This window comes from Lutra lutra, chromosome 7 (assembly GCF_902655055.1).
Source record: "Lutra lutra chromosome 7, mLutLut1.2, whole genome shotgun sequence".
Taxonomy (NCBI): Eukaryota; Metazoa; Chordata; class Mammalia; order Carnivora; family Mustelidae; genus Lutra; species Lutra lutra.
In genome coordinates this window covers 51,881,226-51,897,486 of record NC_062284.1, presented here as the reverse complement: position 1 = coordinate 51,897,486, position 16,261 = coordinate 51,881,226, and the positions used below count along the sequence as shown (strand labels likewise).

Here is a 16,261-nt window from a genome sequence, read left to right as displayed (position 1 = left end):
CTCCTCATGGCATGGAATCAGTGATGCAGGGATGATTCTGTGACTAATAAGGGACTGAATCAATCATGCTCGCCTTCCTTCTTCTATTCTTTCCATGATATGGTAGGATCCTCCTCAAGTTGCATTTAAAATTTGAGAAAAATAAATGCTACAGGATGCTTTTTAAAACAATGCCTATATAAGGGGGAAAAAACTACTTAGGAATTTTAATATATATAGTTGATTGTTTCAGGGAAGATGAGATGAGCCTTAGAGTATTAGAACTAGTATCATATGAGATTTTGGACTGCATTTACCAGCTTTAGATCACCAGATGAAGGTCCTCTAGTAGCAAAAGTCTAATTGTGACAGAAATACAACAATAAAAGCATACATGTGCTTTGCAAAGGACATTAAGTATGGATTTGTGTTACAGCTTCACAGTTGTCTAAAAGACTTCCTTGGAACCCACATGTCGGTTCCTTAGCTTTTTCATGGCTTCCTTTACATCTTTATTCCTCAATGTATAGATCATGGGGTTAAGGACAGGAGTAAAGACAGTAAAAAACACAGAAATAAATTTATCAATTGGGAAGTTTTCAAAGGGCCAAATATAAATGAAGATTAATGGACCAAAGAACAGAACCACAACAGTAATGTGGGCAGACAGGGTGGAAAACGCCTTGGACATGCCACCAGAGGCTTGGTGGTGGACAGTAGCAAGAATAATAATGTAAGAAATGAGCAAAAGGAGGAAGCAGATAAGTGAAAGCAGGCCACTATTGGTGAGCACCAGGATCTCTAAAACATACGTGTCTAAGCAGGCAAGCTTGATCACAAGGGGAAGGTCACAAAAGAAATTATCTACCTTATTGGGTCCACAGAAAGGAAGATTGACAGTGAATGCCAGGTGGCTGGCTGAGTGTAAGATGCCAGTGGTCCAGGAGACCCCCACTAAAACAGTGCACACCCTTTGGCTCATGATGGTCATGTAGTGCAGAGGTTTGCATATAGCAATGTATCTATCATAGGCCATGGCAACAAGAAGCACCATCTCACTACCCCCAAAAACATGCAAGAAAAATATTTGTGACATGCATCCCTGGAAGGTGATGGTCTTGTGTTCATTGAGGAAGTCTGCAATCATTTTGGGAGTGGCAAATGTAGCCTGACACACATCAATAAAGGAGAGATTGCTAAGAAGAAAATACATTGGGGAATGTAAGCGAGAGTCTATAATTACTGTGAGGATGATAAGGATGTTTCCCAACACTGCAGCTCCATAAAACACAGAAAAGATAAAGAAAAGGAAGAGTTGGATGTCCCGAGAACTAGACAGGCCCAACAAAATGAATTCAGTAACCACTGATTTATTGCTCCATCCATTAACTGACTCTGGGCTGCTGAAGTTATCTGCAAGAAACACAGATAATTAAAAAGAATAAGGAAACCTGTGATTCACAGACCTGTACCTCTGGGGCTAAAAATACATTATGTGTTTATTAAAAATTTTTTAGAAAATTTTAAAAAAGGGTAAGGATAAGCATTTCACCACTTTGCAAATGGAGTAGATGCTTCAGTTCTAATAATTATAAAAATAATATAGTGAGACTATAGGACAATGATTATTCACATTACTATTAGGAGTTGTTGTTTTCTCTGTGATTATTTACATAATTATATGAATTGTTCTTTACTTTTGCACTTAATGAATTGGCATGAGGGGGAGAGAGAGAGGAAGGAGGAGGGAGGGAAAGACAGAGATAGTTATCTAACACATAAGTCAATATGGAAGGAAGGAAGAAGTTGAGTATTTGCCTTTGTGTTGTAAAGTGTTTTTGTAGAAGTGTGCAAGATCCCTGTAATACCTTTAAAGATACAAACATTGTACTTACGCATTCAGATTATAACTTGCAGAAAATGAGCCTGGTGCCCTTTACAGAATCGTGAAGGGAGAGAAAAGTTAGGCCAAGTATAAAGAGGTGGAAATCAGCCCAGTTACTTTAGTAAATGATAACAGAGAAAGGAGTGTGATGTGGCCATGTATTTGAGATATCTGCAGTTATAAGAGAGACGAAAGTTAATTTGTAACAAGTCAAATTAGTGTGAGCAACAGATTGTTCACTATTCTATATTAAAACAATTAAGTTTTATAGCAATGAACTTTATGATTTAGCAGTGAAAAATTATCTTCCCAGAACCTCAGAAGCATATATTCTTTTAAATAAAAAATTATTATTTTATGAAAATGGGAAATGGATGCAAACAAGTATCACAGAAAGAGAACTACAAATAGCAAATAGCCATTTGAAGAAATGATCAACCTCACTGGTAACCAAAGAAATAAAATTTCAGTGAAAAAAATTATCCATCAACAGAAGAATTTATAAAGATGATGCACACACACACACACACACACACACTTCACGCACAATGGAATATTACTCAGCCACAAATAGGATGAGATCTTGCCATTTGTGACAATATGCATGGGCATAAGACGGAATTATGCTATGTGAAATAAATCAGACTGAGAAAAACAAAACAAATGGATAAACAGGCAAACCAATAGTCTCTTAGTATCACAGCTGTACTATTTACTTTTTTCAATGTGATTTTTCTTTTAGATAGTTGAATTCAGTACTAAAAATAGTCTGACTAGCTACCTGCTCATCAAATATGAGAACGAAAGCAATTTTAACTAGCATGTTTGCTGATTTAATTTATATTTGTACTACTTATGTTTGCTGCTGATTTTATAACCTCTTCTTTCTCTAATGATGTTACTATCACAATAACAAAAGTATTTTTCCAAAGCCTACCAAATAGTGTAATTGATGTAATGAATTCATTCAACAAATGCTATAGGTTGCCTTCTCTGTACCATGAATTTTATAGACTCTGGAGACAAAGCAATGAAAAAGAAAAGAAAAGAAAAAGTGTTCAACCTTCATGTAGCTGGTGTTCTAAAGGGGGTAAAAGGGATGACAGAAGCTATTAAAAATAAATAACATATACATTTATGTCAGTTAGTGACAAGTGCTATGGAAAAAATTAAGCAGAACAAAGATATATGGACTAACCAGGTGGTCAGAAAAAGCTTCACTAGTTTCTCAAAGATTGTGGGAAATTAAGAGCAAGCCTTGATACTAAGAGCATGATAGCAAGCAGGTGCAAGAACTTATTTAGATGAAATAAGCATTCTCTTGGGAAATGTCAGTATAATTTTGTCAGTTTTATTGGAAATTAAATGAATGGGACATTGGCTTTTAACCTTATTATGGAATTGACAAATGCATAATTATCTTTTCTGAACAGTATTCTACCTCATAGGCTTAAATACATCTACAGTTTTCAGGAACTATAAATTCAGTCTTACAATAAAGAAATGCATTTTAAACTAACCTTTTTATTTTCTAGAATGAAATGTGGATATTACAAAAATTGCTTTACAAATTTTATATCTCCATATATATGTAATCTATAAGCAGATTTGAAAGGCAATTTTATATATTCTTGTATGAATATGCTAATTTTATCATTCAAAATAAAATTGAAATGATCTGTGATTTCCAGAACAAATCCTTTGAAATGAAGTTCATACCCAGATATCAAGCTGGGAAGACCTTCCTGTGTAACACTTAGTGACAACTAGTTGAGATTATTTATTTATTTATTTATGGCATGACTTTCAAATATTGAGTCCATTTAAAATATAAATATAAAAAAATAATATAAAACTTGCTAATTACTGTTTTAATAATACCCCCATAGACTCTTATGCCTGTTGAAACTTTTCTGTATTATTTCTCTGTGTATAAAGACCTGACAAGAGTTTGCCAAGTGAGAAATGATTTAAAATAAAGGGATGCCTGGGTGGCTCAGTTGGTTAAGTGGCTGCCTTTGGCTCAGGTCATGATCCCAGGGTCTTGGGATCAAGCCCCGCATCATGTTCTCTGCTTGGCGGGGAACCTCCTTCTCTCTCTGCCTCTGCCTGCCACTCTGCCTGTTTGTGCTGTCTCTCTCTCTCACTGACAAATAAATAAATAAAATCTTTAAAAATGTATTAAAACAAAGTTTTATCCTTGTTTATGTCTAGTTAGTTGTATTGAATTGACTTGGTTTAGTTCTAGATTTATAGGCAGACTTTCTCTAAAACCATCCTAAAAGGATTTTTTCCATATTAAGAGATAATCATATTTTTATTCACAGTTATGATATCAGCCAGTCTTCATAGGAAGACAGAGTGTGAAAATTTCTACAGTAAAATATTAATAGTACTTGTTTGAGATCAGAAAATCTGGACTTAGTTCCTGGCTCCACACTAACTCTTTATAATAGTGTTTGTACATTAATTCCCACTTATTGAGCACCTGCTATGATACGTGTCAAGCATTCTATAGGCCTGCAGATATAATAATGATCACAACAGAGAGGATTCATGTCTTTGTGCAGTTCACCCCAACTCTTTGAACTTTGTTGCAGCATACATTTGAAAGAGGTATATAAACTATGAAGTGATAACTTTTAGTTGAGTGAGCATACTATTATATTAAAAAGCAGATAATAAAGTTTTACCTCTACTTGGTAAAGCCAGTCTAAACAAAAAAATACCTGCTTCTGAGCAGATTAATAATCTAGGAGATTTTAAAAGACCAAAGAATAATGAGGCATAATTCACAATAAAGATAACCATATTTATACGAGGAAATTATCTTCTTGTCTCTGTATATAAGTAATTAAATTGGATAAAGGCTTTTGGATATGTCAGACTTGATTTAGTTGCCTTACATTATTACATGACTAATAATTCCATAAATATATACCATATAAGAGAGTGCAAAAGAATAGAAGCTGGAAAATGTCCTCAATAATATATATATATATATATATATATATATATATATAGCATTCTGTACTTGTAAAATGCTGGGAGGAAAGAGCATCTGTTAATCATAACAACCAGAATTTTCTTAGTCAACTTCATATAAAGCACCATGCTAAACACTTCATCCATTATCTCATTTCTTCTTACAACAGTGCTCCAAAGGAAGTACTATTATTACCCTACACAGCAGAAACAGCTAAATCCTAGCAGTAAAGTTAGTGTCACAGGTGTATTCAAAACACACCTATATGTCACTTAATGAAGAGGTCTGATCGCTGAGAATCTATCAGAGGAAGTCTACCTGGTCGTTACAATGACAGTTTTATGTCCCATTCTATTCTCTATCCTCATCTCTATTCTTTCAGATTTATGTATCAGTATGCCCACCTTTACCTGGGCATCTCAATCCATCACCTGTGTTAGCAGTAAAAATAATCAGATGGTTCGATACTGTGTTTGATTTAGAATTTCATAAACAGACTCCAAATTCTTATGCCCAAGAGCCCATGTTGTCTTAATTCTAGTAATCACTTTAACCCACAATCCCTTTAACTTTCTGAATGATGACATGTAAACTTAATTTTTTACCTGATGTGATTAACTTCCACATACCAATTATGAGAGAAATTCTAGGGGAGTAACAACAGGTTGAAGAAGAGAAACCTCCAAACATTTTTATAAAGACTGAGTCACAAAGCCCCCAAAAAACAAATGTTTAAGTATCATACCACACACCCATACATCTTGGATAACCAGTACCATGGATTGCAATAGCTAATTAAAGAACTTCCTTTGTGAAGTGAAGTCATCTTGCTGTGGGAGTTATTAACACAATTTCAGTTGCTTTTCCCAAAAACAAGATGGAACGGATTTTTAAAATGTTGCCCATAATTACACATGAGGCATATATCACAAGGGGGACATTTAGTGACCCAGAAGCTTGCAGCAGCTACATTCACTCTCATTTAATAATCTTTCTCTCTCCATGTGGCTTCCTTTTTCTATACTTTTTTTTTTTTTTTTTTTTTTTTTTTTTTTTAGGGAAAGAGGGGGTGGGGGCGGGGCAGAGGGAGAAGGAGAGGGAAAGAGAGAATCAAGAGCAGATTCCACCCCAGCATGGAGCCCCCAACACAGCTTGACAGTCATGACCTGACCTGAAACCAGGAGTTGGATACTTAACCAACTGAGCCACCTAGGCTTCCCTCTTCATGTGGCTTTCCACTGTTTAGAGTGACTGTGCCCATAAGTACTAGGTCACAAGCTCGGGAAAATGTAAATCTGGCAATGGGTCTAAGAGAATTGGAATTTTGTTTTCTCTAATCCTTCATTTCTTTCTTTTCACAGAAATATTTATGATAAAGTTTTTTTTTTTAAACTCCATGCTATACAGTATGCCACCAAAACCCCCAAATTTTTTAGTTGTCATTGCTCAGTACCTAACCATACATTAGAATCAGAAAGAAAGCTTATTTGGACATAAGTGGGTAGAACTATACACCTAGCTTCCTTTTGGACATTGGAAAGATACCTAAGAGCAGTTAGAAGGGCTGAAAAGGTCTACAGAGAAGAGCAGGTGACAGAAAGAAAATAGTTAATGTTGAGAAACAGAATAAATGCCCAGAAAATTTGGTGAGTCTGAAGAGCTTTGACTTCTCTGAGTTCTTGACTAGTAGACTAAATTCCTTCTTGACATCATCTCTTTAATGTTTCATAGGTATTTCAGTTCTTCTGTTTCCAAACCTATTTGTACTTTACTCTGCCTCATGCCAGCTAATGGCACTTCTGTGTCCTGTGATTCTAGTCAAATATTTAGGTCCTTCCCTTTCCTTATTCCCTTTCTAAACCCTGCTTTACCTTCCCCCCAAATATTCCCAATTTATCAAATTATTTCCATCTTAACTCCCTGTCCAAATCTTTATTTTCTTTTCCCATTAAGTGTCTCAAAGGGCTTCTAATAGTCTCTGCCTTGTACCATTGATATTTTCCAGTCATTTCTCTAGAATGATCTTTAAAAATAAAATCAGAATTGGTCATACAACTTTAAAATGGTAAATGCATTCCATTGCTCTAGAAATAAAATCAGTGCCCTTGCCAAGTGTGTGTCATTTTACATTTCACATGTTAACCTCAACCTCATGTTTTCTCACTCTGCTCAGTCACTAAACCTATGCTTTCATTTCCTGGAATACTCCTTTTCATATCAGTGAGTTTTGCTTTCTCTTTCTTCTATCTGAATATTTTTTTCTCTGGCTCTTCATGTTCTATATCCTCATTTAAAAAAAAAAATTGTGTAGGGGCGCCTGGGTGGCTCAGTGGTTTAAAGCCTCGGCCTTCAGCTCAGGTCATGATCTCAGGGTCCTGGGATCCAGCTCCGCATCCGGCTCTCTGCTCGGCAGCGAGCCTGCTTCCCCCCTCTGCCTGCCTCTCTGCCTACTTGTGATCTCTGTCAAATAAAAAAAAAAAATTGTGTATTTATTAGAGAACGTGAGCAAGAGAGCACAAGCAGTGAGGGGCAGCAGAGGGAGAGGGAAAAGCATGCTCCCCACTGAGCAGGGAGCCCGATATGAGACTCCGTTTCAGGACCCTGAGATCATGATCTGAGTTGAAGGCAGACGCTTAGCCAACTGAGCCACCCAGGTACCGCTGTGTCCTCATTTTTAAAGTATCAGATGAAATATCATTCTACAGAGCAGATTTATCTGCATACACTTCCCTCTCTATATACTCCTCCTAATTTTGAATTTTTTTCATCTTGCAACATTATTTGCTCCCTCATAATACTCATTACAGTTTTAATTTTTACTTATTTTGTGTACATGTTATTTGTTTGTCCTCTCTACCCCAAGATTATAGGCTCCATGCATGCAAGAACTGAATCTCTCAGACCACTGTTAAATTTGGCACATAACTTAGCAAGTGGTAAATGCCCAAATAATAGTATTGATTCAGTGAATAACTGAATAGGTAATTGCCCATGAGATGGTTACTTTTTATTTTTAAGAACTGCTATAAAGCTTTGTTGTTTTGAGAATATCACATAAATGGGATCATATGTGTTTCCTCTATATATTGGCTTTTTTTTAACCCAACATAATGCCTTTGAGATTCAGTCATAAGTCAATAGTTTCTTCCTTTTTATTCTGAGTACCATTCTAAACCAATTCTGGACTTGGCCATGTGTCTTGTTCTGTCCAGGAGGCTGCATTGCATCTCACAAATGAGAGGCCATGTAGAGAAAACTGAGGTGCCTTTGGCTGATAGTCAGCTAGCTCCTACTGCCAACTTGCCAACCACCAAATATGTGAGTGAGGTCATTGTTGATCTTCCAATTTCCAGACTTACCAGACAATATAGCAGAGGTTATATATGCTGACCCACACCAGAGAAAGAACCCACTGGGTTTGTGAGCTAATATAAAATGCTTGCTGTTTTATTTGTTTATTTTTAAAATGCTTGTTAATTTCAATCAATAAATTTTGGAACAGTTTGATACCATTTTCTTCTACTTCTTGCCACATCACTAAGATTCTAGCAGTAGTTATATCCTTGACTACTCAATATCCTATTGTCCCCTTTATGGCTCCAGCTCTTACTAGTTTCATCCCCTTCTTTTGTGCTTCAGGTTAACGGTGGCAAAAGTTCCTGCTGCTAGTTCCTGAATTCCTCATTTAATTCTGCCAGGACTTCTCTATATTGTATGTTATATTAAAAATCTCAGCCAAGTGTGCTTTCTATTTCCTTTTGTGACCTTAATTTGTATACTTCTTGACGTATTCTAAAATTATCTCAGATTTCATCATTCCATTAAAACTATTCCCATTTATCTCTTATTTTAGCTGCCTGCTCAAAACTTAGAAAAACTTGCAGAAAAGTGGCCTGCCAAGGTACTTCACTAAATAAAAGGCCTTTGGGAATTATATCATCCCAATGTGAAAAGAAGGTGCTAGAAATAGTTGATATTAAATAGCATGTTTTCTCTGTACTCCATATCTAATTACATACTGAATATATCCACTTCAAGTCCATTATGTACAATACTTAATTTTCATCTTCCCCATATTTTATACATAATGAATATTTTAAAAATTAGTGAATAAACTCCTCTTGAAGTATATATCTTCCTGCTAGTTCCCTAAGCAAGAAATCTGAGAGTCAATGCTGATTCTCCCTTACCTTCAAATGCAGCCAATCGATAGGCTTATCTTTAAAAACCTCTGAATCTGTTCAGTTATATCTGTCCAACCCTCATCTCCCATTGCAGGGAATCCATTTTCTCTCCTAAAAGGCAGCATCCTTTACGAGTTTCTTTGATATTTCCAAAGATAATTTATAGATATATAGATAGATAGAGATAATTTATAAATAACTATAAATATATAACATCTCCTGCATTTATATCATTAAACACAAGTGGTAACACACTTTGTACATGACTCTACATGCTGATTTTTCTGATAAATAATACTTTGTGGAGATATTTCCTATTTGTACATATATAATGCTGTAGTACTTTCTTTGTCTGAAAAAAAAATATTGCCATTTGCAACAACATGGATGGATTTAGAGGGTATTGTACTAAGTGCAATAAAAGAAAACATATACTATATGATTTCACTTACATGTGGAGTCTAAAAAAATAAATGAGTAAACAAAAAGCAGAAACATATTAATGAATACAAAGAACAAACTGATGGTTGCCAGAGGCAGATGAGGTGAGGGGATGGGCATAATGAGTGAAGGGGTGTAGGAGGTACAGGATTCTGGTTATGAAATGAATAAGTCATGGGGATAAAAGGTACAGCATCTGTAGTATAGTAAATAGTATTGTAATAGCACTGTATGGTTATAGGGGGTAGCTACACTACTAGTGAGCATACCATAACAGAGTTGTTGACCATGTTGTACACCTGAAGCTAATGTAATATTTTGTGTCACTTATATTTCAATTAAAAAATACTTATTATCTTTTATGGTTTCTGTGTGCTAAGAATTCAGTAATGGTTTGACTGGGCAGTTCCAGCTTAGGGTGTCTCATTCTCATAAAGCTACAATGAAAGGCTTGGCTGGGACTGAATGATACACTTCTCTGGCTGGGAGTTGGTGCTGGAGCTTGGAAAGAGGCCTCCATTCCTCTCCATAGACTTACTTGAGTGTCCCCATGATATAGTAAGTGATTTCCTCCAGAGTAAGCAGTGTAAAGAGAACAAAGTTTTCTATGATCAGATCTCAGAAATACCTCCTTGTGGTCACTTTTACCATATTCTGTGGGACACACAAGTCGGCTCTAACTTGGTATGGAAGGGACAAAAGAAAAGCTTGAAAGCCAGGATATTCAGATCATTAGAGATTGGCTACCACAATTGCAGTATTTAATTTTGGCAGAAATGGGAGGCAATGGGTGCCTTCATATGCTACTGCTAGGTGTGTAAATTGGTATACTTCATTTAGGGGGTGATTTGATAGTGGCTAATAAGATTTAAAATGCACATATCTTTGCATATATTCTATGTCCACTGTAGCAGTGTTTGCAATAACAAAAAGAAAAGGAAAAAATAAATGTCTGTAAATAAGGGAGTAGATCAATAAATTATAGACTACTATGGAGGATTTAAAAAGATGTGTGCAGATCTATAATTGGCCATAGAAAGATTTCTAAGGCAAATTGTTAAGCAACAAACAGAAAGAAAATACTCTTCCATTTATACAAGAAGGAAAAAAACACACAAAAACTGATTTTGTATGTTGCATATAAATGAATGGATACAAAAATCCATGATAAACCTCTTGAAGGATAGTGTAAAAATTTTGGCAGTTACTTCTGAAAATGGTGTGGAGAGTGGAGTGGAGGCAGTACCTTTGCTTTATAATATTTTGTCTTATTTGAATTTTTAACAAAATGTCTTTAACAATTTAAATATTTAAACTTGGTACCAGACTGACAACTTAAGATAGCCTCTTCTAGTAAAGAATATAGTGTTTAGACTTTATGATATCTATTTTAGCTTTCAGAGCCCCTTTCTGGTTTATAGATTTCTAATTGCTGCTACAATTTTGTTGATCTCAGAGCAAGTCTTTAGAAATCATTAAGGGAAGAGGGCAAGGTCTCAACTTCAAGCCTTTACTTATGGTGTTATAATGCATAGGAAGTGGCTGTTAGATATACAGATATTAAAATATTGCCTCCCACTTAGCCTCAGTTTTATCATCTATAAAGTATAGATAAAATATAACACTGCCTACCATATAATACTACTGTGATCAAATGTGACACTGACAGTTGTTGGCACTTACTAGACATGCAAAAAGTAGCCACTAGATCCATTCTACATTTCTTATCAAAACTAAAGCATTGTTTTGGTCAATGTGGAGGATGTGACTGAATATATGCTAAGTAGAATGAAACCAATCATGATGGGTGTTGGTTTACTCTTATTCTTCCCCCAAGAGTATTCATGGGAGGAATACCACCTGGATCAGACTTATATTAGCTTATGAGAGTGTATTTTTCTTGGACTATACAATCAAAACACAAAACACAATCTATTGCATTACAAAGGGAAAAAGTCTTTATAAACAATTATTACATAAATACTTAAGCATCCATATCTAGATATCTGTTATTAAATTGTTTGGAGGTCATTTATATTCTCTGAGCTTGAATTTCCTTAGTGAAAAATAAAGAGTCTGGGTTAAATTATCTCTAACAACCCTTCCTATGCCAAAAGTCCATGATGAAGTGCTCTCTAGCCCTCCTTTAATCTGGGCCACTCCTTTTCCTTATAACTAGAATACAGCATAAGATGGTCTCTAGTTATTTTTAATAGCTGGGCAGCATTCTATTTTATTGATATACCAATAATATATTTTAGAAGTCTACATTGATTGACATTTAGATTTTTATATTTACATTTTAAAAATATTTTGTTCTTGGGGCACCTGGGTCGCTCAGCGAGTTAAGCCTTTGCCTTCGGCTCAGGTCATGATCCCAGGGTTCTGGGATTGAGCCCTACATCGGGCTCTCTGCTCAGCGGGGAGCCTGCTTCCCCCTCTCTCTCTGCCTGCCTCTCTGCCTGCTTGTGATCTCTCTCTGTCAAATAAATAAATAAAATCTAAAAAAATTAAAAATAAAATCTTTTGTTCTTAAAATCAGTGCTTGCAATACATACTAAGTCCAATAATTACCAATTCAAAGTTTTAAATTTTAATAGATATTTATATTTTCCTTCATATATATTACCAATTTAGAGATTTAATAACAATACTTGAGGTTTCTTTTTTCTTGGGAGGGTTTGAGATTTGAGGTTCATGTTTTACCGGTCTTGTCAACATGTTATACTATCAGACTCTTGGATCTTTGCCAATCACATAGGTAAACAAAAGAATTTTGCTATACTTACATTTGTATTTTTTCATAAGATAGTTTTACTGTTTATTTGTTTATTAATATGTCCAAGAATCACTTTCATTACATTAGTAATTAATTCCCTATTCATATACTTTGCTAATTTTGCTCCTGCCTTATGGGCATTTACTTACTGGCTTCAAAGAGTTCTTTACAAATTAAAGATATAACCCCTACAAATAATCCTGCTTTTCACATAGTTTTATTTTTAATTTTATAATAGGCTTTTAAAACAACAACAACAAAATAAAACCTCTGTGGAAAATTATGTTGTCAGATTTATCAATCTTTTTTTTTTTTTAACTTTATGACTTTAGGATTTTTTTGGTCAAACTTGGTGTGATAGGTTATGCCTGATCACTCAAAACCCAAGTAGATCTAATAGTGAAGAATGTGAAAATGGAAGAATGTGTCTCTGGCAATATAAAGAATTGAGCAAGTCAAATAGCCACTCATTAAATTCTAATTTCCCTCCTCCTCCTGCTGCTGTTCTTATTCCCCCTCTTCTCCATTTTCCCCTTGTGCCATAGACTTTCTCTCCCAGTTGAGGATCAGAGCAGCAAAATGACTTGATTTTTTAAGAGTGCTATCATTACCCCCCATTTTCACCAGCAAGGTAGAGTTAAAAAGAAAAAAATGGTATCAAGAACGTCATGACTGCATTAATGTTTATTGTGTATTTTTAAAGTTTTTGACACTGTGTAAAAATATATAAAAAGTATTCAAGTATAAAAGATCATTATCATATTTGACATTGTATGAATGAACCAAAAAGTCTGAATTTCTAAGAAACTTAAAGTTTATAAGCATTATCGTGGTCTAAAAAGACTGTGTGTCTATATCTGAAACTCTGCACTAGGATTTAGCATGCAGAGTTAAATTCTATGTATATAGCCACTAACTTATGTATTACAAGTGAAATACTGAATCCAGAATGAAGACAATTACAAACTTTCTGTTTTATGTTAGGCAATTATTTTCTTCAGTGTTAGAATACATTTAGTCTTCCTGTTACAAGACCTTTTTCATGATGTAAATCACAGGAGAAGTACATAAGAAAAATTTGGCTAATGAATGAAATACTAATAATAGATTTTTAAATATTTATTATTAGATATAAACAAATTTTACTTTCCCTCTTCTGGTTTACAAAAATTACGAAAGGATAGATTTCAGATTTGGTCATCAAATAATTCTGGTCACTTTGCGCATCAGCATACTTTAGGTACACATGGAACTTTTAAACTTTTTCTGTGAATAATGAAGAATTCATTATAACCAATTATTTCTACTTAAAATAAGTAAACTTGGAAAAAAGATACAAAGACATTTCTCAACTTATGATGGTTTGACTTACAACTTTTTGACTTTTTGATGATGTGAAAGTGATAAGCATTCAGTAGAATCTGTACTTTGAATTTTGAATTTTGATCATATCCTGGGCTAATGATATGTGGTATGATACTGTTGCATGATGTTGGGCACCCACAGTTCCCAGTCAGCCAAATAATATGAGGATAAACAACCAATATACTTACTACCATTTTGTATCCATACAAGCATTCTGTTGTTCATTTTCAGTAGAGTATTCAATAAATTACTTGAGATTTGAATACTTTATTATAAAATGGGCTTTGTATTAAATGATTTTGCCCAGTTGTAGGCTAATCCTAAAATAGGCTTTCTGTTAGATGGTTTTTCACAGTTGTCGGCTAATGTAAGTGTTCTAAGCACATTTAAGGTAGTCTAGGCTAAGCTATGATGTTCAATAGGTTAGATGTATTAAATGCATTTTCAGGGGCGCCTGGGTGGCTCAGTGAGTTAAAGCCTCTGCTTTCGGCTCAGGTCATGATCCCAGGGTCCTGGGATCGAGCCCCGAATTGGGCTCTCTGCTCAGCGGGGAGCCTGTTTCCTCCTCTCTCTCTGCCTGCTTCTCTGCCTACTTGTGATCTCTGTCAAATAAATAAATAAAATCTTTAAAAAAAATAAAATGCATTTTCAGCTTACAGTGGGTTTGTCAGGAAGCAACTCCATTGTATTTCAAGGAAGGTCTGCAGATGCTGCTGATACCAGTAAATATCTAGAAAATGCTTTATAATGAGTATAAATTCATATTAAATCATCTAGAGGAAAAAAGAAAAATTGAGATGAGAAAGATGATACATAACCAAATACACTTGATCCTTGAACAATGCAGGTATTAGAGACACCAACTCCCCACAAAGTAGAAAATCCAAGTATAACTTTCAGCTGTCCCCAAATTTAACTATTAATAGCCTACTATTGATTGGAAGCCTTACTGAGAACATGAACAATCAATTAGCACATATTTTTATGTTATATATATTGTATACTATATTCTTACAATAAAGTAAGGTCAAGAAAAATATTAAGAAAATCATTAGGAAGAGAAAATACACTTACAGTATTATACTGTATTTATTTAAAAAAAATCCACATATAAGTGGACCCATACAGTTCAAACCCATGTTGTTCAGGCATCAACTGTATGTATAACCAAATTATAAATTACCAAAATATTCAGTACAGAAAGAAAAGATAAGCTAACTAATATACATTAATGAGGTAAAATCTATGTTGCAAGACACATTTCTTTTTACTATGTCAATATATGGAAAAGTATAATTAAGTTGAAAGTATCAAAAGCTCAGTTTGCTTATACATTTTGAGTGCAAGGTATAAAAATGTCATGTGTTCAGTTGAAGAGAATCACAAGTTTAGTAACATGAGTAGCATTTTATGTAGATTAGAATATCATTAGCAAAAGTAATTGGCATGGTGTTGTGATCCAGTAGAGGCTTTTTATTCCCATTCAGGATTACCTCATGGTGATCTCTAGTTTTTCCAGGAGTTCACATGATGGTTTCTCAGTTTTCGCATGGCTGATTTAACATCTTCATTCCTTAGAGAGTAGATGATGGGGTTCAGCAGGGGTGTACAAACAGTGTAGAACACAGAAAGGAACTTATCCACAGAGAGTCTGCTAAAAGGCCATATATAGAAGTAAATGCAAGGCCCAAAGAAAAGAATCACTACTGTAATGTGAGCAGTTAATGTAGAAAGTGCCTTGGATGAACTGCTGGAGGACCGGCGACGAACAGTGATCAAAATGATGGTGTAGGAAATAATTAAAGCCAGAAAACAACCCAGTGATATCAGGCCACTGTTAGTTAGGGTCATAATTTCCATTTCATAAGTATCCATACAAGCCAGCTCTATCACCAGGGGAAGGTCACAAAAGAAGCTGTCTACCTCATTGGGGCCACAGAATGGCAGATCCACTGTAAAAGCCAAGTGACTCACAGAATGAAGAATACCCACAGACCAGGAAATAAACACAAAAATTATACATAGTCTCTGATTCATAATTGTGCTATAGTGTAGGGGCTTACAGATAGCTATAAATCTGTCATATGCCATAGCTACAAGCAACATCATCTCACTCCCAACAAAACTATGAAGAAGGAATATCTGGACCATGCAGCCCTCAAAGGAGATAGTCTTGTGTTCAACAAAGAAGTCCAAAAGCATCTTGGGAGTGGCAAAATTAGATTGGCAGATATCAATGAAGGAAAGGTTACTGAGCAGGAAGTACATAGGTGAGTTCAAATGGGAGTCAGAGGAAATTATAACAATAATCATGATGTTGCCCAGAACTGATGTCACATATACTAAAGAGAAGATGGCAAAAAAGAAAAGCTGAAGTTCCCAAGATTTAGAAAGTCCCAGAAGCACAAACTCAGATACCACTGATTCATTTGTGTTAGCCATGAAGCATTCTCCTGTTACCTAAGTAAAGGAAAATCAGGAAAGATCACAATGGTGGTACTATATCCAGTATATATACAAAAGAAATATGATAAGATTTCAATTAAAAGTCAATTTAGTTTAATGAAATTATATAAGTAATCAATTGACTAACATCTGTGATTGCAATATAAAGTAGAAGTACAGAAAAAGGTATGATATGG

The 16,261-nt window shown here is 34.9% G+C and overlaps 2 protein-coding genes across 3 annotated transcripts; both read right to left on the bottom strand.

Annotated features, from left to right (window-relative positions):
* Positions 1-427: 427 nt before the first annotated feature.
* On the bottom strand, positions 428-5,854 carry LOC125104776 (olfactory receptor 4K1-like). 2 transcript variants are annotated; one of them, XM_047737606.1, is made up of 2 exons: positions 5,821-5,854; positions 428-1,344 (listed from the first exon to the last, which is right to left on the bottom strand). In XM_047737606.1, the coding sequence occupies exons 1-2, from the start codon at positions 5,852-5,854 to the stop codon at positions 428-430; spliced, it is 951 nt and encodes a 316-aa protein (XP_047593562.1). The 2 variants fall into 2 exon arrangements, with proteins under 2 accessions (XP_047593562.1, XP_047593564.1); XM_047737608.1 differs by lacking the exon at positions 5,821-5,854 and adding an exon at positions 4,986-4,996 and having other exon boundaries at positions 428-1,355.
* A 9,271-nt stretch (positions 5,855-15,125) lies between these two features.
* On the bottom strand, positions 15,126-16,061 carry LOC125104830 (olfactory receptor 4K1). Its single transcript, XM_047737663.1, has one exon. The coding sequence runs from the start codon at positions 16,059-16,061 to the stop codon at positions 15,126-15,128; it is 936 nt and encodes a 311-aa protein (XP_047593619.1).
* Between the last annotated feature and the right edge of the window lie 200 nt (positions 16,062-16,261).